General features: G+C 38.1%; 1 protein-coding gene across 2 annotated transcripts in view; it reads left to right on the top strand.

Annotated features, from left to right (window-relative positions):
• The window catches only part of LOC124716921 (acyl-CoA:lysophosphatidylglycerol acyltransferase 1-like), a 65,504-nt gene that overhangs the window by 7,184 nt on the left and 33,869 nt on the right, over nucleotides 1-24,451 (top strand). For both annotated transcript variants that reach the window (XM_047243492.1, XM_047243494.1), the window contains exons 4-5: nucleotides 18,797-19,011; nucleotides 19,504-19,640. In XM_047243492.1, coding sequence (XP_047099448.1) covers nucleotides 18,797-19,011; nucleotides 19,504-19,640 — 352 coding nt within the window. The remainder of the gene's footprint in view (nucleotides 1-18,796; nucleotides 19,012-19,503; nucleotides 19,641-24,451) is intronic.

The raw sequence follows: 24,451 nt of genomic DNA on the forward strand, positions 1-24,451 counted from the left end.
CATCCCAGCATTTGCCTGAAGTGATTTAGGGAAATCACAGAAATACTAAATCAGGATGGCCAGACGTGGGTTTGAACCATCGTCCTCCCGATGTAAGTCCAGTGTGCTAACCCCTGCATGCACCTCATTCGGTGACTTTAAATGGAAGTAGCGTGTAAGATAGGCTGTAGGGAAGGCAAATGGTCAACATCTGTTTATTGGAAGAATTCTAGGAAAGTGTTGCTCGTCTGTGAAGGAGACACTGTACAGAAAGCTAATATGATCCGTTCTTGACTACTGCTAGAATGTTTGGGATTCCCACCAAGTTCTATTGAAGCAAGACATCAGAACCCAGTCCAGAGGCATGTTGCTAGATTTGTTACTGGTAGGTTAAGCCAACATGCATGTATTATGGAGATGCTTCAGGAACTAGGATGGGAATCTATATAGCAAAGATGGTGTTAAGAAAATTTAGAGAATAGGCACTTGCGTCTGACCACAGAACAGTTCTACTGTTGTCATTGTACATTTTGTCTAAGGATCTTGAAGACAAGATAAGGACTCATACGGAAATATATAGGCAGTTATTTTTTGCTTGGTCCACTTGCGAGTCGAACAGCAAAGCGAATGGGTGGTATTGGTATGAGGCACCACCTGCTGTGCAGCATATGGTGGCTTGTGCAATATGAGGTGTGATCAGAAAGTAACAGGAATTTTTGTGTTTCTTTGAAAATCTGTATTTATTGAACTACATCAACTTTGTCCACTTCAGAGTAATCATCCTCAGATGTAATACACTTCTGCGAGTGCTTTTTTTCCAATCTTGGAAGCACTTCTGGAACACTCTCTTTGTTATGGTGTTCAGCTCTTTCAGAAATTCTGTTTTTATCTCATCAGTTGTGGCAAAACTACGTCCTTTCACGATTTTCTTCAGTGTCGGTACTAGAAAGAAGATGCAGTGGTCCATGTGCAGTGAATATGATGGCTGAGGCAACATAATGGTTTCGTTTTTTTGTCAAAAAATCACGTACAAGGGGATTCCGTGGTAACCCACAGTACATTTTGAAACCAATATTTTATTATGTTGACTTATTATCAATCTATAAACCCATATTTTCTTTTTTTATAGTATCATTGTAAATTGTGTCATTCAGGCAAAGATCTTAGTGTTATTTAAGCAGGGAAGAGTATTAAAATTAAAGAACAAGAATGTAATTTATGTTGTGACTCGTGTTACAAATTTGGGACATCCTATTCCTAATGTGCATTTTGGGTCAAAAGTGTCCGCAAACTATTAGGAGTATGGATCTGGTTTTTATCACAGAAAATGCGTATTAGGTTGGCATTCAAATGACAGAGTTACAGATTTTTTTAAAAAAGAATTATACCATGACAAATACTATAATATATTGAAAAAGACACGTGACTCAATGTTATACGTGACTCAATGTTACTTGCTACTTGTTGTTGGAAAAACTTTTTTCCTGCAAGCAGAGAAATGAAAATATGACACTATGTGCCAAATAAGATAAACTTAACATTAACATTTCATTTTTCAAACACTATGAGAAATTATAAGAGCATGACAACTGGTGTAAATTCAATTAAGTCAGAGAAATGAAAATATCCTCTTGCATTGACAACATCAAGTGTATTAATTTTCTTCATAATTTCATCACATTTCCAATAGTGACCAGCACACTCCATTGCGCTGATTAAGTAAGAATTTCCAAAAACTGCATGTACTTCTCCAGCACTGAATTTACTGTCATATTCTACTTTGTACCAGTCTCCAGTTTTCACACTTACTATAGTTTCTTCAGTATGATGATCTGCAGCAGCAAAATTCTTTGGAGACAGCAGATATGTTTGCAGCACTCCTTTCTTGTAGTGAAAGCAGTGAATGCTTTTTGTGTTTGGTACTGATGGTGCTGAAGAAAATATTTAAGCCAGATTAAGTTTCACATTGATCCTTGAATTGCTTTAACAGACCATGAAAGACCTGCATAGTTGTGGTACTTGCAGCTACCTGAGCGTAAGTTGATGCATCACCTACTGTGAATTTTTGCTTTTTTACTGCATTCCCCACTAGCCATTTGGCAACTGCACCAATTCAATCTACGACTCCTTTACCATGGGATGTAGCAAATAAGTTCCAATAAGTTTCCAAATTATGAAATTACTGAAATTGAGGTACAGCAGCAGTAATATATTTGTTTTTAAATTAGGAGGCAGGTCCATCTGACCAGATTGATGGACCAGATTGAAAGTACCTTCATATTTTCCGGTATAGTTGACAGTACCTTGCTAATGTAACCAATTGCAGCACTCAAGCCATGGCTTTATCCAGACCACTAAGTGTCTTATACGGTAACAAATTCGCTTTACTAGGTTGTTGGTCTCACATCTTATGTTGCCAATGTTTTCTATCTATCTTCCTATTTTTAGCTCTTGTTTCTTCTAACAACAGTCCTTGCTTATGTTGACTCAACTGTAGAAACTTTTGTTTCTGCTTCTGCTGGCTTGTTTGAGCTTCTTCCAGACGCTTCTTCTCAAATTCTTCATATTTTCCTTCACTCTTTAACTTTTCGCTCCTCCTACTCTGTCTTTCTGCTGCTACTAAGGGCATCCTCTTCTTCTAACCTTAAAATAATACAACTGTGACTCGGATTACGTGACTCAGGTTACACATTTAATTTTCTGTGTTTACAATATTGGTTGAAAATGGGAAATTTTTAGTAATATACTTTTATACATTCACACTAAGAAGTAAATTACTGAACAAGATAAAGATAATTCTAATATCTCTCTTGGTATAAAAATTACATTAAAGTGACTCGTGGTACATGAAAATTCACGCTGTTGTATTATATTATTTATCCCAACCATTAATTTACCCACTTCAGTTTTTCACTCGTTCTGCAGTTCATTAGGGCATGTAACAGTAATATAAATAAAGATATGCTAATTCTTACCAGCCATTTAGTTGAAATGAAGGTCCAAAATCTCCAATAATTCACACTCTCATCACATGAAAACATTGGCATTATAAAAATGGCTTTGCCACAGTCATAGTTTTCTTAGGATTGCTTCATGCAAATGGCGCATAGCTTCCATTTAATATCTCTTATTGACCATATGATTACAAGGCAGGAACTTCTGATGCACTATCCCTTGTAATTGAAGAACACAGTGAGAAGAATGTTCATATGTGATCAAACTTGTTGAATTTCATTTGACCTTGGCTCTTCAGGCAGTTTCATTTGGGATGATTGAGCCTTGGTTTCAACATCATATCGGTATACTCAAGTTTTGTTACCCGTTATAACCTTCTTTGGAAGTTCTGGATCATTGTCTACTTCATTCAGCAATTCCTAAGCAATGTCTGCATGACGTCACTTTTGATCGAAATTCAACACTTTTGTAACAAAACTGTGCTGCTATGTGTTTCACACCCAAAGCTTCCAAAAGAATGCTTGACATGAGCCAAAGGATATGTCAGCATCACCAGCTACATCTCTAATGGTGATTCGGCAATTTTCAAGAACCGATTTCTTTACTTCTTCCCCATTGTGGTGAAAATAGCCTCGGTAATGACCCATACCAGTGTTGGGCTGGTGCCTGCTTTTGTGTGCCATGATCAGCCCCGGTTGAACCGCTCTGTCAGGAGGGTAAATATGGAGTTGGATCAGTTGCGTAGGGCGGCCACTCTGTCAGACATTGGATTGGTTCCTGTCGAGGCTATTGATATAGGGGATTTCACAACGTATGGCCTACATCCCAATAGGAAAGGGAAGGGTAAACTGGCAGGGTTGTTAGCGAAATCCATAAGGTGGGACACTAGTACTCATGGATGTACCTCTTTTTTTCAGTGGCCAATGAGAAATTCAGGCAGGCAGGCAGGTGCTAAAGAGATCCAAAACTCTCAAAATTCTCACAACAGGAAAGTAAATAATAATGTTACCACATTTAACCAAAATATTAGTGGATTAAAGAAAAAAGTAGATTCTCACAAAAGTAAAGTAAAACCTAATGTTACCATTTTTCACCAAAATATTCCGGGATTGAAGAATAAAGTAAATGAGCTCCTGGTTTGTTTAGATGACATTGAATCTGATAATGTAATATGCCTGTCTGAGCATCACATTGTGTCTGATATGGAAAAGGTAAATATCAGTGGTTATAAACTAGCTGCACATATGAGTAGAGAGAATAAGGTGGGAGGAGGAGTTGCCATATATGTCAAAAGTTATCACTGTGTAGAAAGCTTAGATACAAAAAAGTTTTGTCTAGAGCAACATATAGAAGCATGTGCCTGTCAACTTAAACTGAAGGAGGGCTCTTTTATAATTGTAACAGTATCTAGGTCCTCTTCAGGAAACTTTCATTTATTCCTGGAAAACTTGGATGCCTTGTTGTGCTATCTGTCAGATAGGGGAAAGCAAATTATTATTTGTGGGGACTTCAATGTTGATTCACTTAAAGAGTGTAATAGGAAGAATGATCTGGAAGGCTTGCTCGGTACTTTCAATTTGACATCTGTCATTAATTTTCCTACTCGGGTAGTAAAGGACAGGAGCACATTGATAGATTACACTTTTATAGACCAAGATAGGTTTAAAAACATAAATTCTTGTCCTGTTGAGAATGGCGTTTCTGATCATGGTGCTCAGCTAGTTACAGTATATGACATAGCTCCATTCAGTAATTCAAAACTACCCTCCAAAGTTGTGCGTTCAATTAATGACTCAACAATTAGGTGTTTCAGAGAAAATCTTCAGCAGTTAGACTGGGATGAGGTGTACAAGGAACCCGATGCTAATTTAAAATATGACTTATTTCATGATACATTTCTAAGAGAATTTGAAAACTGTTTCCCCAAGAAAGTAGTTAAATATAATTATAAGAAACCATGCGAGAAACCTTGGCTTACTAAAGGAATAAAAATATCTTGTAACCACAAAAGGGAACTGTATCGAACAACAAGAAAGAGTAATGACCCTGAAACAGCTAAATATTATAAAAACTACTGTGCTACATTAAGAAAGGTTATTAAAAAGTCTAGAAGCATGTGCATCATGTCTGATAACAAAATCAAAACAATTTGGAATATTATTACAAGGGAGACAGGGCAACCAAGAGTACAGGATGATGGCATCACCATCAAAGAGAATGGAAGCTTGATAAACAACAAGCTGGAAGTCGAAAATATTTTGAATAATCATTTTTTAAATGTTGTAGACAAAATAGGATCTAAATGTTCATTAGAAGAAGCAAGGCATTTAATGGAAGAGGCCTTACCCACACCATTTGATACAATTGAAATTCCACCTACCTCTCCTTCTGAAATTAGGAAGATAATAAACTCTCCCAAAAATAAAAGCTCACATGGAATTAATGGCATTTCCAGCAGGATAATAAAAACCTGTTCCCAAGAAATAAGTGGGATTCTTAGCCACATATGTAATAGCTCTCTGAAGTGGGTATTTTCCCAGATAGACCGAAGTATGCCATTGTTAAACCACTGCATAAAAAAGGGGATACGTCTGATGTCAACAACTAGCGCCCAATCTCTCTTCTGACTGCCTTATCCAAATTCTTGAAAAAGTAATGTATTATAGAGTAGCTTCAAACCTTTGTAAAAATAAAATTTTAACAAAATGTCAGTTTGGTTTCCAGAAGGGTTTTTCAACGGAAAATGCTATCTATACTTTCACTAATGAAATATTAAATGCTCTGAGTAACCGGAAGTCACCCGTTGGGATTTTTTGTGATCTATCAAAGGATTGTGTAAATCGTGGAATACTTCTAGATAAGCTCAAGTACTGTGGTATGAATGGGACAGTGCTCAAATGGTTTAAATCATACCTAACTGGAAGAGCGCAGAAAGTTGAAGTAAACAGTTCACATAATATGCAAAAAACTGGTGATTTCTCAAACTGGGGAACGATCAAGAATGGGGTGCCGCAAGGTTCGGTCTTGGGTCCTCTGCTGTTCTTAATATATATTAATGACTTGCCATTCTGTATTCACAAAGATGCAAAGCTTGTACTTTTTGCCAATGATACAAGTATAGCTATCACACCCAATACTCAAGGATTAACTGGTGAAATTGTAAATGATGATTTTCAGAAAATCATTAAGTGGTTCTCTGCAAATGGGCTCTCATTAAACTTTGACAAAACACAGTATATACAGTTCCACGCAGTAAATGGAATGACACCATTAATAAATACAGACTTTGATCAGAAATCGGTAGCTAAGGTAGAATATTCAAAATTTCTAGGTGTATGCATTGATGAGGGGTTGAACTGGAAAAAAACACACTGAGGATCTGGTGAAACGTTTGAGTTCAGCTACTTATGCTATTAGGGTCATTGCAAATTTTGGCAATATACATCTGAGTAAATTAGCTTACCACGCCTATTTTCATTCTCTGCTTTCGTATGGCTTCATATTCCGGGGTAACTCATCATCGAGTAAAAGAGTGTTCATTGCACAAAAGCGTGTAATCAGAATAATTGCTGGAGCTCATCCATGATCATCCTGCAGACACTTATTTATAGAACTAGAGATCTTCACTGTAGCCTCACAATATATATATTCACATATGAAATTTGTTATTAACAATCCAAACGAATTCAAAAGTAATAGCAGTGTACATGGCTACAGCACTAGGAGAAAGGATGATCTTCACTACTCAAGGTTAAATCTAACTTTAGCTCATAAGGGGGTTAATTATGCTGCCAAAAAAGTCTTTGGTCACTTACCTAATAGCATCAAAAGTCTGACAGATAGCCATATAGCATTTAAAAGGAAATTAAAAGAATTTCTTAATGGCAACTCCTTCTATTCATTAGATGAATTTTTGGATATAGTAAGTGGGTAATTTCCCAACCCCCCCCCCCCCCCTCTCCACACACACACACACACACACACACACACACACACACACACACACACACACACACACACACACACACACAAAATAAAAAAATTAAGTGTCATGTAATATTTTGTGTAATGTAATATCTTGTATAGACACCTTTTATTAACCTGACACGTTCCACATCATTACGAAGTGTCGTATTCATGATCTATGGAACAAGTACTAATCTAATGGATGGATATGTGTGTGTGTGTGGGAGTGTATACCCGTCCTTTTTTCCCCATAAGGTAAGTCTTTCCGCTCCTGGGATTGGAATGACTCCTTACCCTCTACATCCTTTCGTCTTTCCCTCTCCTTCCCTCTTTCCTGATGAGGCAACAGTTTGTTGCGAAAGCTTGAATTTTGTGTGTATGTTTGTGTTTGTTTGTGTGTCTATCGACCTGCCAGCGCTTTTGTTCGGTAAGTCACCTCATCTTTGTTTTTATATATAATGTTTTACATTTTTATACAAAATTTTAAATTATTGTGAACACTTGCATTTTTGTGTTATTACTAATTAGTAATTGTGAAAGCTGTCAGTGGTAGGACTAAAGGCCTCTCTCATGTTGGATTTGTGACTTTTCACTGTGCATTTAGCCAGCAGCGAAGATGAACTTGCTCAACTAATAACAAAAGTAAAGGATGTTAGTCTACTGTATTTATTAAACATCAATCTCAGAAAGTCGAAACTTGTAATAATTGATTGAGGAGCACATGTCTAAATCACAGGTAGATTAAAGGAACTGAATATTGTGCATTCTGTCCCATATCCCGAGTCAGCCATTTGCGACACAGGAAGTTGTGAAGATGAGAGGGAAAAGTGGATCACACTAGGGCAAATAGCTACCAAGCAGCTCGCCAAGATATATCAGAACAGAGTGACAATGTACTGTAAAAAGATCCGGCTAGCCTTCTTTTACGCTTGTGAGACATGGACCCTCAAGTCTAGAGAAAGGCAGAGCACTGATGCCTTCAAGCTTTGGTGCTGGCAGAGAATGCTGCACATAAAATGGACCAGACTCTTCAATAAATGTGCCCATTATTAAGCAACTTAACATCACCTTTCTTCTTGGGTTAAATTAAAAAATTCTCCAATTATTTGGGCATGTTGTGAGAAGAGGCAGAGAAAATGAGTAAAAAAAAAAATCACAGTGGGAAAGATAAGAGTGCATGACACTGGGGGAAGGGGTACAGTGAGCAGGTGGATGGACCAAATTGAGATAATCTGTTAACTGTCCATGTTGGAGATTCTTGGTTTCTGGGGTCATGACACTCAGCAATGACTAGAGTGAATTTTGATGATTGATTACAATAAATATATGTTACTGTTATTAAAAATTATGATTAAATATTTAATTGGCATTTCCATTCATTAGAAGGTTTACTCATTGCTGAGTTCCACAATCACATTTTGTTAAGTAATTGAATAGTCAACTAGACATTGCTGTCCACAGAAATCTTCATAAGGGGTCTGATAGAATGGACAGTAGGGTTTCAATCACGTATTATGGTGTCACTGTTTTGTCTGCGTGAAAGAATAATTCGTTTACTGCATTGAGGAAGGATGGTCATTTGTAAATATGCCCTTGTAGAGTTCAGAGCATTGAGCATTCACCATTGAGGCATATTTCAAGATAATACGTGTCCCCATCACTGCTCAACAACTTGTTCCTCACCATTTTGAATTAAAACAACATGATAAAGTCCAAAATCATTGGAGGACAGTACGGTGGGTACGACGATTCAGGACTACTGCATCTTGTGCAAAGAAGGAAAGCCCAGAGTGACAAAGGACATATTGTGGAGTGAGTGGAGGTGATGCATAAAGTACTCATCCGAAGTCCTCACCCTTCTGTTGTCAGATGTACCTTGGCCCTGATAGTGTCAGATCATTATCGGTGATAACCTGCACTTCCATCCATAAAAATTTCAGGCTTTACAGAAGCTCAATAAACTGAATAAAGTTGGCCAATGAGGCTTTGCATTGTGCTTAGAACATTTAGCAGATGTGAAACAACATAGTGATGTTGGGTGAGGCCCATTTTCATCTAGACGGTGATGTTAATAAATAGAATTTCAGGTGCTGAACACTACACAGTGGAGGTGATCAATGTCGGCAGCATGAACGTGTGGCTGCGTGGTGTTGCATGGTTTCATTTGGCACCATTAATCCATACTTTTTTGAGAATCTTTATGGCTAAGCAGTGATGGTTACAGTAGCCCTGGTCAGTCATACTGGCTGGTGGCTGTTAGTTCAGTGTTTCCGGGTCATAAGTCACTTGCACTTCATAGTCACATAGGCCTCTGCTACTCATTGTAATAGTCTCTGCACTGGTACAAAGCAATATAATTACATTTTTGCGGTGAAGTATTGATTTAGGCTCTGCGTAATTGGTCTGTGTTAAATATTCTTAACGCACTGACATTAGCTATAGGGTAGCTGAAGTCTAGGTCTGCAATAGAACCAAACTGCTATAGGACTAGTCACTATAAATAGCACCTACCTTGTGCAGTCGCTGAGTACCCCAATTCCCTATGGAATCGAATCTGATATGTATTTTTGGGTGCGAATGAATACAAATACCAGCAATACATTTTGCTTACAATACAGTATTTTATCAAATTATTACTCAAGAAATGTTGATTTTGTAACTATTCAGTAAATTGAGAGAAAAGTGTGTAATGTCCCGTCTCAATTTTTTTCACTTATCATAGTAGTCATATCATATGTAAATTTTTTTTATTTTTTTTTAATTCCTGCTACCAGTCACAAACTTTGTCAACTATTGTATTACTGATTTATTTAGTGACATGTTTCCAGGTAATACCTCATCTTCAGGCTAAATTGCATTACAAAAACAACTTTACAATAAGGCCATACTGATGTTACGTAGTCTTTTTGTAAATGCTGTGGTCATCCTGTGGAAGAAGAGAAAACTTAGTAAGAGGTGATGTCACTTTGGAAGCAGGACTGATGTTTGCATGAAAATGTTTTGAATGGTCATTCACATTTTTCTTCTGGCTGGCAGTCTCGTTGTGATGCGCTGGGGTGCCTCCATTTCCATGGCTCTCATGGTCACTGTTCTCAAGTTGTCACTAACATAGCAGTAACTTGGAAACACGTGACCAGGAGCACTCTTGTGTCGACTTAAATATGAGGTCGATGCGAACATCTGCAGAACAGTGCTGAATCAGAGCCCCCAAGCATTTTTCTGTCAATTTCTTGCACCCACTGTTGTTGGGTGTAGGCCCATCGTGTAGAATCTCTTCAGTTTTAGATGGGACATCATTGTACTGGCTTCTGAAAAACATTTTTGTGTTATACTGTAAGTTGTGCATGTTTCAGTCACAACAGGGCTTTTGTGCAAACTCATCAGCTGCCTGTAAGGTAGTACGTATATTCTGAAACATTAATACACACATTTTGTATAATGTATAGTCCATAGCATTTGCAATATTGTTGATACTGCTCAAAAGTTTTAATTTTCCTGAGGTTGCAGAAAAAAATCATAGTTTACAACTTGCTGTCAATTGTTTTGCTCTATTTTTGCAACTAAATGTAATTAACCACTTTTTATGCTTTGTGTAGCCATTTATACAGTGAGAGCTGGGAGGGGTGTTGCAATAGATCTCATTGTTTACTTGTGACCTGACTGTGAAATATACTTCTTATCATCGTTAATTATTTTTGAAAGGCTGTAAGTGAGCCTGAAACAATATCTTCAGCAAAGGAAGCTTTATTTTATTGCTTAGTGTGTCATTTGTTGGTAATAGTGGTATATTCACACTGTAAGAAGACGCTTGATAGGTAACTGGTGGGAATAGCTGCTTCGATTGCAATTGAACGCTGATATTTAGTACTGATTCCTTTCCAGTTGCTACCAACTTTAGACAACAAACAACTCTGTGTGTAATGGCTCCAACATATCAACATGGTTCCACAATCAATTACACAAAGCATTTCTGCTCCTGTAGATATAGATGCACTGAAAATTGTCTTCTGTCAGTTCACGATAGCAGCAGTCAGAAATCGGTCAACATTGGTAGACTTCATTTTATTTCTGATGAGTCAAATAGTCCCTTTGGCCAACTTGCCAAGAATCTTCTTAGAGAGTGTAATGTAGTACATGCTTAGCTAACAACTCGGACTTAAGAAACGATGTAGGATGTACTATATTCCACATTATGTTTTAGCGATGAACAATATGGGGAATTTGATTGCACAGCAGTCTAGCTGTGCTGATAGTCAAGTTAACAACAGTGTGTCAAATAATTGAAAATGGCAGTGGCACCATAGCATGACTTTTTTCCGTAGCTTCCTATGTTGCATGTAGCAGCAGTGAGCTCAAAATGTGGAAGTGAGAATGACTTGCAAAGAAAGTACCTTGTTTTACTCTTTCTCACTACTTTCTGTTTCTCCTACCTTTAAGTATATTTCTGCAGAGACCCACATATGGAGCATTACGTGCTGCTACGAACAGTACTGTACAACTACTCACAATCCATCTTGTGTCTTTTTCTATACATAGCCTAAACTGAAATTAATTTTTGAATTACTTCAAAAATTATTTAAATGGGTTAGAGTTTATATGGTTTATGCTAACTCAGTTGCAGATAACATATTTAAAAGTATATTTGCTGTTGTGATCCACCGATAATGCCCGACAACATGCGTCAGCGCGTTGTCAATGCATGTGCGAACGTTACGGAAGGTGAACTACTCGCTGTTGAGAGGAATGTTGTTACATGTCTTGCCAAATGCTCTGAGGTTGGCAGACATCATTTTGAGCATTTATTGCATTAATGTGGTATTTACAGGTAATCACGCTGTAACAGCATGCGTTCTCAGAAATGATAAGTTCACAAAGGTACATGTATCACACTGGAACAACCGAAATAAAATGTTCTGTATTTTAATTTAAAAAACCTATTGTTACCAACAGTTTGTCTAAAATTGTGAGCCATATGTTCATGACTATTACAGCATCATCTATCACACAGCAAAAAAGTGGTCCAACTAAAACATTCACATTTCTTTATGTACTACATGAATATGTAATAAAAAATGGGGGTCCCTATTTAAAAGAACGCAGTTGATATCCGTTTGACCTATGGCAGCGCCATCTAGCGGGCCAACCATAGCGCCACCTGGTTTCCCCCTTCAAGCTAGCCGAGTTTTGTTCTTTGTACTTTTTTTGTTTGATGCTTATTTTGTGAGTTATTTGGCGTGGTCACAATCAGTGGACCACCTTGTATACAGATCCTACTTTTTTGGGGTGTCATTCTAACATTGTTCATTTATTTTATATAAATAATGAAATGTTTAAATTAATTGCAAATAATTGCTTGTTAAATAAAACCACACAAATTTATATGATGGAAAAACTGAATATTTTGAATCAGCAAGCACTAGTGTTACAGCAAAATATTTTTAATGGGGTCAAAACTTTCTGAGCATTTGATACTATGGAATTTTAAATATGTATCAAGTTTGTCATTAAAATCATTCTGTTTCTGGTAAACTAACCCCACCTTAGAATTTAGCACCACATGAATTAATGTATGAATAAGCTGGAATAAATAGGCTGTAAAAGAATTTTTGTATTTATTTTGTAACTGTTGTTTGAAGTAAACTACCAAAAAAAAAATAGTATTTACTTACCCAAAGAATTGTATCGGAGAGAGTGAGAATGTTCTACCTGGCTTTGTTCCTCATAATCCACTCATAAATGGGACATGTTGAACCTTAACTGAACTACAGAAAGAAATAGTTTGCTGTTTGTTGAATGTGATTCAGGTAGCAGCTATCTGTAGGTGAGGTGTATATAACTCTCCAAGGCAAGTAAACACAGATGTCATATCCTTGTCCTCCATATGAGACTTGAGTCCCTTTTGTTCCCCAAATTAATCAAAAAAATGCACATGCACGAGAAAACAGAAGTAGTGGAATGAACACTGTATTTTAACAGGCTGCTGAAAAGATGGTCGCAATAATTGGGTGAATGGTTACAGTATGAATCCCTGAGTCTGGTTTCGAATGGAACTGAAAATTTCCAAGAGTGATTTCACTATGAAGAATGATGTGCCGAGTTTTTTTGCCAGCTAAACCAAGCAATGCAAATGGAAGTTGGGGGAACTCTTGGATGTGGATTTCAGTATGTTCAAAATTTCTGACAGGAATGCTGAATACAGAGCACTTTAGAGAACAAACTTAACACTTTGTCAACAGGTCCTGAGTTTACTTGGGATCCATGTATCATCCATTATGGACAGATCTCGAGGTAACTAGTGTTTTGTGCACACTGTCTGTAGATGCTATTTGCTGTGATATATTTTAACTATTTTGTATATTTAGGTTTTTACGTGAATACTGTAGTCGTTTTTATGAAATTTGATTGCCTTTAATGTATTTTTTTGTTTATTTAGCAATTTGATCATATTTTTTTATATATAAAAACAAAGATGAGGTGACTTACCGAACGAAAGCGCTGGCAGGTCGATAGACACACAAACAAACACAAACATACACACAAAATTCAAGCTTTCGCAACAAACTGTTGCCTCATCAGGAAAGAGGGAAGGAGAGGGAAAGACGAAAGGATGTGGGTTTTAAGGGAGAGGGTAAGGAGTCATTCCAATCCCGGGAGCGGAAAGACTTACCTTATGGGGAAAAAAGGACGGGTATACACTCCCACACACACACACACACACATATCCATCGGATGGATATGTGTGTGTGTGTGTGGGAGTGTATACCCGTCCTTTTTTCCCCATAAGGTAAGTCTTTCCGCTCCTGGGATTGGAATGACTCCTTACCCTCTACATCCTTTCGTCTTTCCCTCTCCTTCCCTCTTTCCTGATGAGGCAACAGTTTGTTGCGAAAGCTTGAATTTTGTGTGTATGTTTGTGTTTGTTTGTGTGTCTATCGACCTGCCAGCGCTTTCGTTCGGTAAGTCACCTCATCTTTGTTTTTATATATAATTTTTCCCACGTGGAATGTTTCCTTCTATTATTTTGATCATATTTTGATATTCCTGCTTTTAGAGATGGCCCTGTTAAGAAAACCAGTATGGTGATTCTCCTGATAAACTCAGATTATTACATTTTACAAGGAAAAAATCAGGAAAATCTCGGGGAATTTCAGAAATTTTGTACTTTGGACCTAACATTGGAATTTAATTTTATTGAGCTTTATAAATCATAAGTTTTAAAATATCAATATTTCAAAGTGTGTTGATTATTTGAAAATAATACTATATAAATTTGTGATGTTTAAAAACTGTGATTAAGCTACAGCTGAGAGGAAAGAAAAGTTGTTACTGTGAAATGCTAACCATCTCCCTCCCCCCTCTCCCTCTAGGAGCTTCACATGACATAATCTTCCTCCCCTGTACCTGGAATTCTCGGGGAGAGGGGGGGGGGGGCTGTAAGTCTGAGTAGCCAGCCTAGAAATCAGAAGGAAATGAATGAATCTGAAGCACATTCAGAGGTTATTGACAATGACTATGCAGATGTTCATAATGATAATGAAGATCTGGATGACTGCAAATGTGAGTTTTTGTGGTTTTGAGGACATTTTAAGTGAGAGTGGAATCATTAGATCTGTAAAGAAATGAAAGTGGCAATGTTTTCAAAAGAGTCTGGCGATAATGATGAAGGTGACTCTTCTTGTGAATGATTCATTTTGTTGTGGTTTCAACCCTTTTGAGACAGTGCACAAGTTAAGCCACAAGCTCATAGCCCAACTTATAAAATTTTGATGCCAGTTTCCTTTTGAAATACAAGAAGACAGGATGTTTGTGTGCAAATGTGACAAAAGTAATTCCTGTATGGAAGATGGAAAGGACTGCTGTTGTACTGAATGTGCTCTGGTGTGCAGTTTCAAGCAGTCAAGAAGGTGCTTAAAGGCAGGTTGTGGCATCTGATCGTAGCAAGCCACAGGAAAGCTGATTCAGTAAGGCATACACCTGTATCTAGGGGTCCCGTTCATTATCAGAATCCCTGATAGTATTTACTCAATAGCAAACTTACAAACATTGAATGCGCCCACCACAGTATGCAAAACTTGGTCACCTTAATTCTAAATTTCCTCATCCTTACTTAATATTGAAAATGTGCTGGTTTTCCCAGATGTATATTCACATTAACGTAATGTTTCATGAGAAGCAGTTCATTTAGATATACTCTGTCAATTCAGAAAGTTCAGAGATTGGATTAATAAAAAATAGGGAAACATTAAGATGGTGGTTTTAGTGCTTCAGGTGTTCTACATAGTATTTCCGTCTGAGTACAATGCACAGGACGTTCATATGACCATATGAAACTGTCAGAAAAGTCATTCTTTTGGATGTTGTTTGACTCACATCTCACATTTGCTTGAATGTTACTTACGTCATCAATGTTTTGACCTTCATGTGAATTTCTTCACCTTGTCATTTTATGGTAGGTCCGTATTGATATGACAGAGCCAAGTCACTATTGTTGAATTTTTTCAGAAAAGAATTGTCTATGTTTTGCATTTCAAGCAAGTTGCAGCGTGTGTTCACTTGTTTTTTGCTTGGGTGTTGAGGTGTGCAGGGCAGACTTTGCAAACACTTTTCTCTTCTTCGAAACATTCTGTAGACTGTGTTGAACACTTGATTTAGAGATTTTGCGCCACTTTGATTTGTGACACAACACTATTTAACAGTCCTTACTCACAGCTGACTAGTCAAATGCACATCTTTTGTTTACAGTTGTTAGTTCAAGTTCCACGATAGTCACAGCTCTGATTTCACTTACACTCCAGGAATAAAAGCAGTTTTTGAACTTTTTATAGATGGATGGTGTATTAAGTTTGATATCGTTTTGATCCACATTTGAGCTCAATTTTTATGAAACTCCTTACGTTAATGTTGGCTGACTGATTCAAAAGATTTAATGTTAATTTATAATGTAATGTGTGTCGCTAGAATGGAGCAGAATAGTGGGAAGCAAACTAATAGAAATAGTGGGGGAAAATGTAGTAAGCCAGACTTGGGTGTCAATACTTGGTGGATGAGATTGTGAAGAACTGGGTGTGTGTGCTCTGCCTTGAGGACACGTATTATGAAGTTTGTGTTTATTATTTATTCGGGTTTCTGTCATAGTTGTGTACAGTTTCTTAGTGGTGACTGTGTCTTGAACATTAACATTCCTTCTCAAACCATAGTGGGCGTTTCACCTGTTTGTTAAAGGATAATTCCACTGATAATACAGATCCATATAACAGATGTGGTATGGGCATAATATGGAAATGGTATGACCATAATACAGAAGAGGTACATTCAAAAGACTAATGTACACTTTGAATTGCTGGTCCTTTTAAGACCAAAATGTTGTAATTTACATAAGTTTGTGTTCGAGGTGATTTCTGAGTGGCGCGTGGCCAGGCGCATATTGCAAATGTTGGGTCTTATGTTATTTTGCGATTAAAATTCAAATTGTGACTTAGAATTATTCCATATGTGAGGTCATAGAGGGACGTGAGAGTTTTTTAGGGGAAGTTAATTCACAGTTTTATTAGTTATTCAAGAATTGTGAGGGACATTTTGAGTCAGCTGTTGCGAATTTGGGTGTCAGTTAGCGCTGCTGAGCTAGCTACTAACAACAGAGTTGTCTTTTAATGAATAAACTATCATAATTAAAAGTAATCCCTTGTGTTGCTTTGCTCATTTGATAAAATCAACTGCAGATACAATCAAACAGTGGAAAATCCAGGATGGAATGTAACAATATTATGAGAAGGAAAGTTGCCGCTCACCATATAGCAGAGATGCTGAGTCACAGATAGGCACAACAAAAAGGTTTTCACACTTAGTGCTGTCAGCCAGTGGCCTTTGTTAACAATAGACACACAACTCTCTCTCTCTCTCTCTCTCTCACACACACACACACACACACACACACACACACACACTGTTAATCCAGAATTTATGTAGTGTGGTTACAGTTGCCTGAGACTGCAGTCGTGTGTGTGTGTGTGTGTGTGTGCGCGCGCTCGCATTTGTGAGTCTATTGTTGACAAAGGCCGTTGGCCAAAAGCTTTAAGTGTGAAAATCTTTTTGTTGTGCCTATCTGCGACTCAGCATCTCCGCTATATGGCGAGTGGCAACTTTCCTTCTCATAATATTGCAACTGCAGATACATTTATTTATTTACAATGCAGTTACAAAGCCCGCAAAAAACTTTATAAACTTGACATTTTTAGAGTTCTGTACCTCATTTATTGGTAGAAATGGAATCCTTAAGAGATCACTTCGTTGTACATTTGATACTCACAAATCAACTCGTCAAAACCTATATGGTACTTCCTGCTGATCTAGAATGATGAAATTTCACAAGAACCAAGGTCTCACAGTACAAGTAAAGGAAAAAAATACAAAAAATTTTAATTCGTAATTATATCACATTCTTTTCCATTTGTTGCCTGTCTGCCTGCCTTCCATCTGTATGTCTGTCTGTCTGTCTGTTAAGACCCCTTTTTCACAGGAACAGTTAGAGGTATCAAGTTGAAATTTATATCACATAATAAGATCTATAGTCTTTTTCTACTGTAAAAGATATACGATTCTAAGTCGATATTATCAAAAGATATGGCCATTTATACCACATATTTTGATACGCGCACAAAGCCATTGAGCCATACAAAGTATAACTGTTATCTACAAGATATTTCAAAATTCATGTTACACACCTCTGGAGATTGTAGAGGTGACTTTGTAGATCAAGTCTTACGTAGGAACACATGTCTGGAAACTTCCTCCAACAATACCACAGAGTGTAAATAGTTATAGGTGCTGGTGCCTGTAAATGTATGTATATACAGGGTGATACCTTGATATTACAAACCTTTTGGGATCATGGAGAAGGATAAGTGTTTCGATTTGAGGTAAGGGTCCCTGTACTGGAAACAAACAGAGCTGAAAGTTATAAGCGAAAACCGTTCTGATACCTCTGACAGTGGAACACATACATGTATTGGTATTTTTGTTGCTAGGATTGTAGAGTACTCAACTGTCAGAGGCAGTAGTATGGACCAAAACAAGGACAAAAGTCTGGTAAACATGGGCTCTAAAATGCGTACCTGTGGAGCTATGAGCACCATTCATCTTCACTACTGTAAAATACATCTCCTCTACTGAACAGCTCATAGCTCTTTAACTTATGCATTTTAGAGCCCATGTTTACTAGATATTTTTTTCTTGTTTTGGACCATACTACCATCAGCCTTCCCTACAATCTTAGCAACAACAGTACCAGTACATGTACTCCACTGTCAGAGATATCAGAATGGTTTTCGCTTAGAACTTTAAACTTATTTGTTTCTGGTATAGGTACCCTTACTTCAAATTGATACCTTCTCCATCACTCTTCAAAGTTTGAAACATGATCATGGAATTATCCTCTATATACATGTATTTACAGGTGCCGGTGACTGTAACGTTGACATTCTTTAGTATAGTTGGATGACATTTCCAGACATGGATTCCTATCTAAAACTTGATCTATTAAGTCCCCTCTACAACCTCTTGAAGTGTGTAACATGAATTCTGAAACATACTGTACATAAATAATTGTGTCTATAGAACACTCAGAGGACGAATGCTACATGCAGTTGTCAATTTCTTTCAAATAGGAATAATTTTTCAGCAGTGTGCAATCAATCTCTAGGCAGCATCTGATGGGTCAAAATCATTTAAAGTAAATCAGATTGTGTATTTATAGCCCCCTCTCACAAAACAGTTGTAAAAATGGAATGGTCACTAGAAAGACATTAAATGACATATTCTAGGAAATTAAGAAAAATCTGTGTTTTAATCAGTAAAGCTTTTTTGTTATGCTTATGCAGTATTTACTTTTATTTTCCAGTTGTGGAGCAAGGTGACGATATCCAGACGTGCCTCGAGGAACGGACGTTGGTGATAGCAAATCATCAGTCGACTGCTGATGTGCCTTTGCTTATGGCAACGTTTAATGCTAAACCAAATGTCCTGCCAAACCTCATGTGGATAATGGATCGTATCTTCAAATATACCAATTTTGGTATAGTCTCCATCATTCACCAGGATTTCTTTATTGTTTCTGTAAGTGGAGGGAGAGATATTGCATGGCTTTTATTGCAGAAAACTGAGATTCCAGAGAGAGAGAGAGAGAGAGAGAGAGAGAGAGAGAGAGATTTCTTTATAAGGCTGGTAATGAAACTCTTGGCATTTGTGATAGAAAATAGTGATGAAACACATTAATAACCTCCAGTACATAATTTTATAAAGATTACATATGCACTATAGGTAAAAATGCTTGTGAAATTTTCCCTGAAACCAGCAGGCTCAAAAAGAAGCAGTGAAATTACTGTTAATTGCAATTCATTTATTTTGGATGAATCATGTTTTTGGAATTTGTTTACTTAGGCAAGAGTGCATGTTTGATGCCATATATGAAAGACCATTTAACAAGGTTATTTTCTGTGTTGCACTCTTAAGGATTTTTTATCTTGTATTGGTAATGAAGTTAATCCCAAAACTGTGTGGATAGAGCACATCAAGTAATCTGTTAACTTAACAGAAATTTCTCTTTAGGGAAAGGAGAAGCGGTTGGAGTCACTGGAGGGGCTGAGGCGGCATTTGTATGAGTCGTACATTCCACGTGGCCGCAAGTGGATGGTTCTCTTCCCAGAAGGAGGCTTCCTGCGGAAACGCAGAGAAACGAGCCAGAGGTTAGTGACAAAAATAATGGTAAATACAGAGATCTATTTTAAAAGTTTTATTGTGCCATGAGAATCAGAAACCTATATTAACCCTGTTCCAAATATAATTTGTGCTGCTGCTGCTGGTGGTGGTGGTGGTATTAGTGAAATAGAATAAATACAGCATATTGTGTAGTTAACTACATTTAACGTGGAAGTAAGAGACTGCTTCTTCGTCATCACAGGTTTTATAAAGTACAAATAAATCTCAGGGTCTTGCCAGAGGACACGTCCTTAATGAAAGCACTTTCTATGCTGGATGTGAGAAATGCGAGCTTCTGTGAGGCTGAGGGCTGTGCCGGCTGTGAGCAGGGTCACCTGAGCTGGGTAGGCCTTGGCAGAGGAGCCGTATGAAGTTCCCCACAAAATAGTGGGTTGGGCTGCTCTGAGTCGTGAAGCGGTGTAGAAGAGGCTACTTCCTGAGGGGAGTAAACCCTTACAAGAGAATCAGCCAGGTTGGAAGGCCATAAATTTGGAGTTGCACTATCCTATTATACCTTTGTAATGTGCCAAGGTGAATTCAAAAATATTATTGGCAAGCTACATAAAAGAAAAAGACAGACAAAAACATGCATGTCAGAAAGAAAAAGGACGAGGACTTCAGTACAGTGGAACAGATAAACTTAATAACATGAAAGTCAGAAGTGTATCCATAAAAGAAGGGAATTACAAAAAATAATAGGAGAAGAGATGATACAGCAGTCATTAGAGAGTCCAAGAAGAAAACGAATGGAACTTGTGATACATGAAATTACACTATAATATATAATGGGGTAGAACACTGTCAAAGAGTGCAAGCTGGATTTGCTGTGCTAGTTAAAAAAATTATGGAAGAACAGACTGGTAAGCTATTTGTGGATAAATGAATGGTTATACAGTTAACTCAGAATATAGCAGACTGTTACTCTTTTGAACTAAACAGAAACAAGAACTTCCCGGCAGCAGATATCTTGTACCTATTAAAAGTACACTAGATACTGACTGAACAACCAATAACTAGTGCTTTGTGACAACACCACATACTACATAGCTAGCCATACTCGACAAAAAACTCAGGAATAGTTGTGGAGCATGCTAGAACATCCTTCCTACAGTCTGAACTTGTCATCCCGTGATTTTAATGTATTTGGGCTCTAAAGGAAGCAGTCAGAGGACACATGATATGGCAACAACACACCTGTCAAAGTATTCGTGCACAGCTGGCTGGTGTCACAGCCACGTTCATTTTACAAAAATGGGATCAAGAAATTGTGTATCTACAGGGAAAAACACGTTTCCTGTTCAGGAGACTATATAGGAAAATAAGTTTGCATGTGTGATTTTTTTAATCTTAAATAATTTTTTAAAAAATTGCTGGTTTATATTTGATCCACCCTCATACAAATAAAAAACATGGTATCAATGTGTTGTGCTGTGGTATTCGGTCCAGAGGCTGATTTGATGCAAATGAGGATATAGTCTCAAGAGTAACAATAGCAGGAAAGTTGTTTCTGAAAACAAGAGAATTGTTACCATTGAATAGAAATTAAAGTGAAGGGAAGCCTTTCTGAAGGTATTGCTCTGGTGTGTATCTTTGTGTGGAGGTAACATGTGGATGATAAACTGTTCTGACAGGAAGGGAACAAAAGCTTTTGAAATGTGGTGCTACAGAAGAATACTGAAGATTAGATAGGTAGTGTGCGTAACAAATGAGCTGGTACTTCAAATGGTTCAAATGGCTCTGAGCACTGTGCGACTTAACTTCTGAGGTCATCAGTCGCCTAGAACTTAGAACTAATTAAACCTAACTAACCTAAGGACATCACACACATCCATGCCCGAGGCAGGATTCGAACCTGCGACCGTAGCGGTCACGCGGTTCCCGACTGAAGCGCCTTTAACCGCACGGCCACACCGGCCGGCCGAGCTGGTACTGAATTGAATCAGGGAGAAATAAATTTATGGTGTAACTGGAGTAAGAGAAGGTGTTTGTTGATGGGTACATCCCAAGGCTTTAAGGAATAATTAATTTAGGAATTTCAACAATATGTAAAATCAGGGAAAAGCAACCACTCATTTATAGCAGGTGAATGTGTGGAGCACAGAAACAAATATCGGAAAACAACATTCACACTAGCTTTCGAGTACTAGCTCTTTCTTTAGCAAAAGCACACACGTTCGCGCACACTACCATAAAGTTGTTGCAAACAGTTGCATGAGGCGATGAAAGTGGGAAAAGGGGGGGGGGGGGAATGGGGAATGCAAGGAGGGAGTAGTGGCAAAGAGGCAGGCCCCGGACATACGACGGCCACACGATGGGCAAAAGGAGTACAGAGGGTAAAGCAAAAAGATATGTAGGAAGAGGGAGAGAGAAAGGAGGAGGAGATAGGGAGAAGGGAAAGTGGTTGAAAAGGTGGTAGGGAGATAGAAGGAGGGAAAGAGTACGAGGAGAAGACGGTGCGTGATCCGGATGGTGGAGGTGTTATGTGAACATGAGAGAAGGAGAAAGGTAAGGTGAGGCAGAGGGAACAGGTTAGTAGAGATTTAGGACAGGGGAACTGCAAGGCCACAGAGAATGCTGGCAAGACAATACTCACATGTGTAGTTCAGAGAAATTAGTGTGGGAAGGGAGTATCCAAATAACTCGCGTAGTGAAGCAGCTGTTGAAGCCATTAGAGTTGTGGTGCACAACATGTTCACCAACCAGATGGTCAACTTTACCATTTGCCTTACTTCGGCAGTGGAGATTTGTGCAAGCAGACAGTTGGTTACTAGTCAAGCCCACATAGAACGCTGCATAGTAATTGCAGTGTAGCTGATACATAACATGACTGCTTTCGTTTGTGGCTATACCTTTTTAATTAGATGGTAAATGCCTGGAGTTGACTGCAGTTGGTGGTGACGGGTGGGCCTGTGGGCAGATCTTGCACTTAGGCTAACCGCAAGGGAATGATCGGTGGGATGTATACCTGGTCTGGGGAAACATGTCACTTGGCAGTTTGCGTATCGTTGGCTGTACTGCGATTGTGAGGTTGCAATAGCTGCCACTGCACACAGCCACAGCACCAAAGTACATTTTGAAAATGTAAGCTACAACCAACGTTTATATGTAAGCACATCAAAGTATGTTTTTCTAAGAATGGAGAGAACAACGATGGAGACGAAGCCGGGAAATATAAACACCCAAAGTTAATGACGATATCTATGAAAAGTCATTCCAAATTGTTACTGTAATAGCTGCATATAAAACATCATATAATAATGTAAACCTAAGCGTACCAAAGAACACGCTATCCGTACTCGTTGAAAGAAATAAAGCAAAACATGCAAAGCCTACTCAGTTGCAGAGAGAAAGAATAAATTCTGTTAACATTTACACTCACCAGTTTCCGATGTCAGTGGCACAATCCATCCAGTTCTCCTTCACTATCATTGGAATCGGTGCCAAAATCAGTTGTCTTCATCATCATCAAGAGAAATCTTTAATTGTTGGTTTTTGTTTATGATTCCATCTATAGTCTTATATATTTAAAAACAAAGGTGATGTGACTTACCAAATGAAAGTGCTGGCAGGTCGACAGACACACAAACATACACACAAAATTCAAGCTATCGCAACAAACTGTTGCCTCATCAGGAAAGAGGGAAGGAGAGGGAAAGACGAAAGGATGTGGGTTTTAAGGGAGAGGGTAAGGAGTCATTCCAATCCCGGGAGCGGAAAGACTTACCTTATGGGGAAAAAAGGACGGGTATACACTCCCACACACACACATATCCATCGGATGGATATGTGTGTGTGTGTGTGGGAGTGTATACCCGTCCTTTTTTCCCCATAAGGTAAGTCTTTCTGCTCCTGGGATTGGAATGACTCCTTACCCTCTACATCCTTTCGTCTTTCCCTCTCCTTCCCTCTTCCCTGATGAGGCAACAGTTTGTTGCGAAAGCTTGAATTTTGTGTGTATGTTTGTGTTTGTTTGTGTGTCTGTCGACCTGCCAGCACTTTCATTTGGTAAGTCACATCATCTTTGTTTTTAAATATATTTTTCCTACGTGGAATGTTTCCCACTATTATAACCATCTATAGTCTTAGCTTCTCTTAGGAGTTTAGCGGTATGGTCTACTTTCTTCCTCCATGAGGTAGTGTCTACAGTAGTAAGACCTTCACATAGCAGTCTTTCCACTTCTGTTATTGTAAAATTCTTGTAGTTACTTCTAATGTGTATCTTGATATCATTCCAAACCAATTCACTTGGGTTAAAATGGCAGTGATGAGGTGGTAGGCTAATTACCATGTGACACTGTTCACTTGCAATTTCATCTACAACGTATTTAAGCATCACAGGCTTATTTTGTTTTACGAACGAATGTAACAACAGTTTTGTCATGCTCATGTTAGCAGCCATGTGTCTCGCGTGCAAACAATGCGCCAAAGTTTCTTTACAGTCACTAGTGATGGGAGCTTTGTTTAAAATCAAAGAATGGTACGGTGCATTGTCCTTCACAAACACTGTAGGAACACTAAACTGAAGCAACAACTTTTTAAACCACTGTAGAAACTGTGAGTGGTCCATATCTCCATATCCTCTGATAGTCACCGGTTTTTCTCAATCGAAAAACTAAAAGTCCTTCAGGCACATTGACGTTTGAAGATCCTGCATGGGTCACAATTAATCAGGATACTCTTCCTGTTGGCTGATGACCACTGCTATTTGGAGTATAATTTGTCCAGCATTTATCAACTGGTTCTCCAGGTTTCGTCTAACCATATGACTGAGTATTTATCCTTTCCTACAATTTTGTGT

This window comes from Schistocerca piceifrons, chromosome 9, assembly GCF_021461385.2.
Source record: "Schistocerca piceifrons isolate TAMUIC-IGC-003096 chromosome 9, iqSchPice1.1, whole genome shotgun sequence".
NCBI lineage: Eukaryota > Metazoa > Arthropoda > Insecta > Orthoptera > Acrididae > Schistocerca > Schistocerca piceifrons.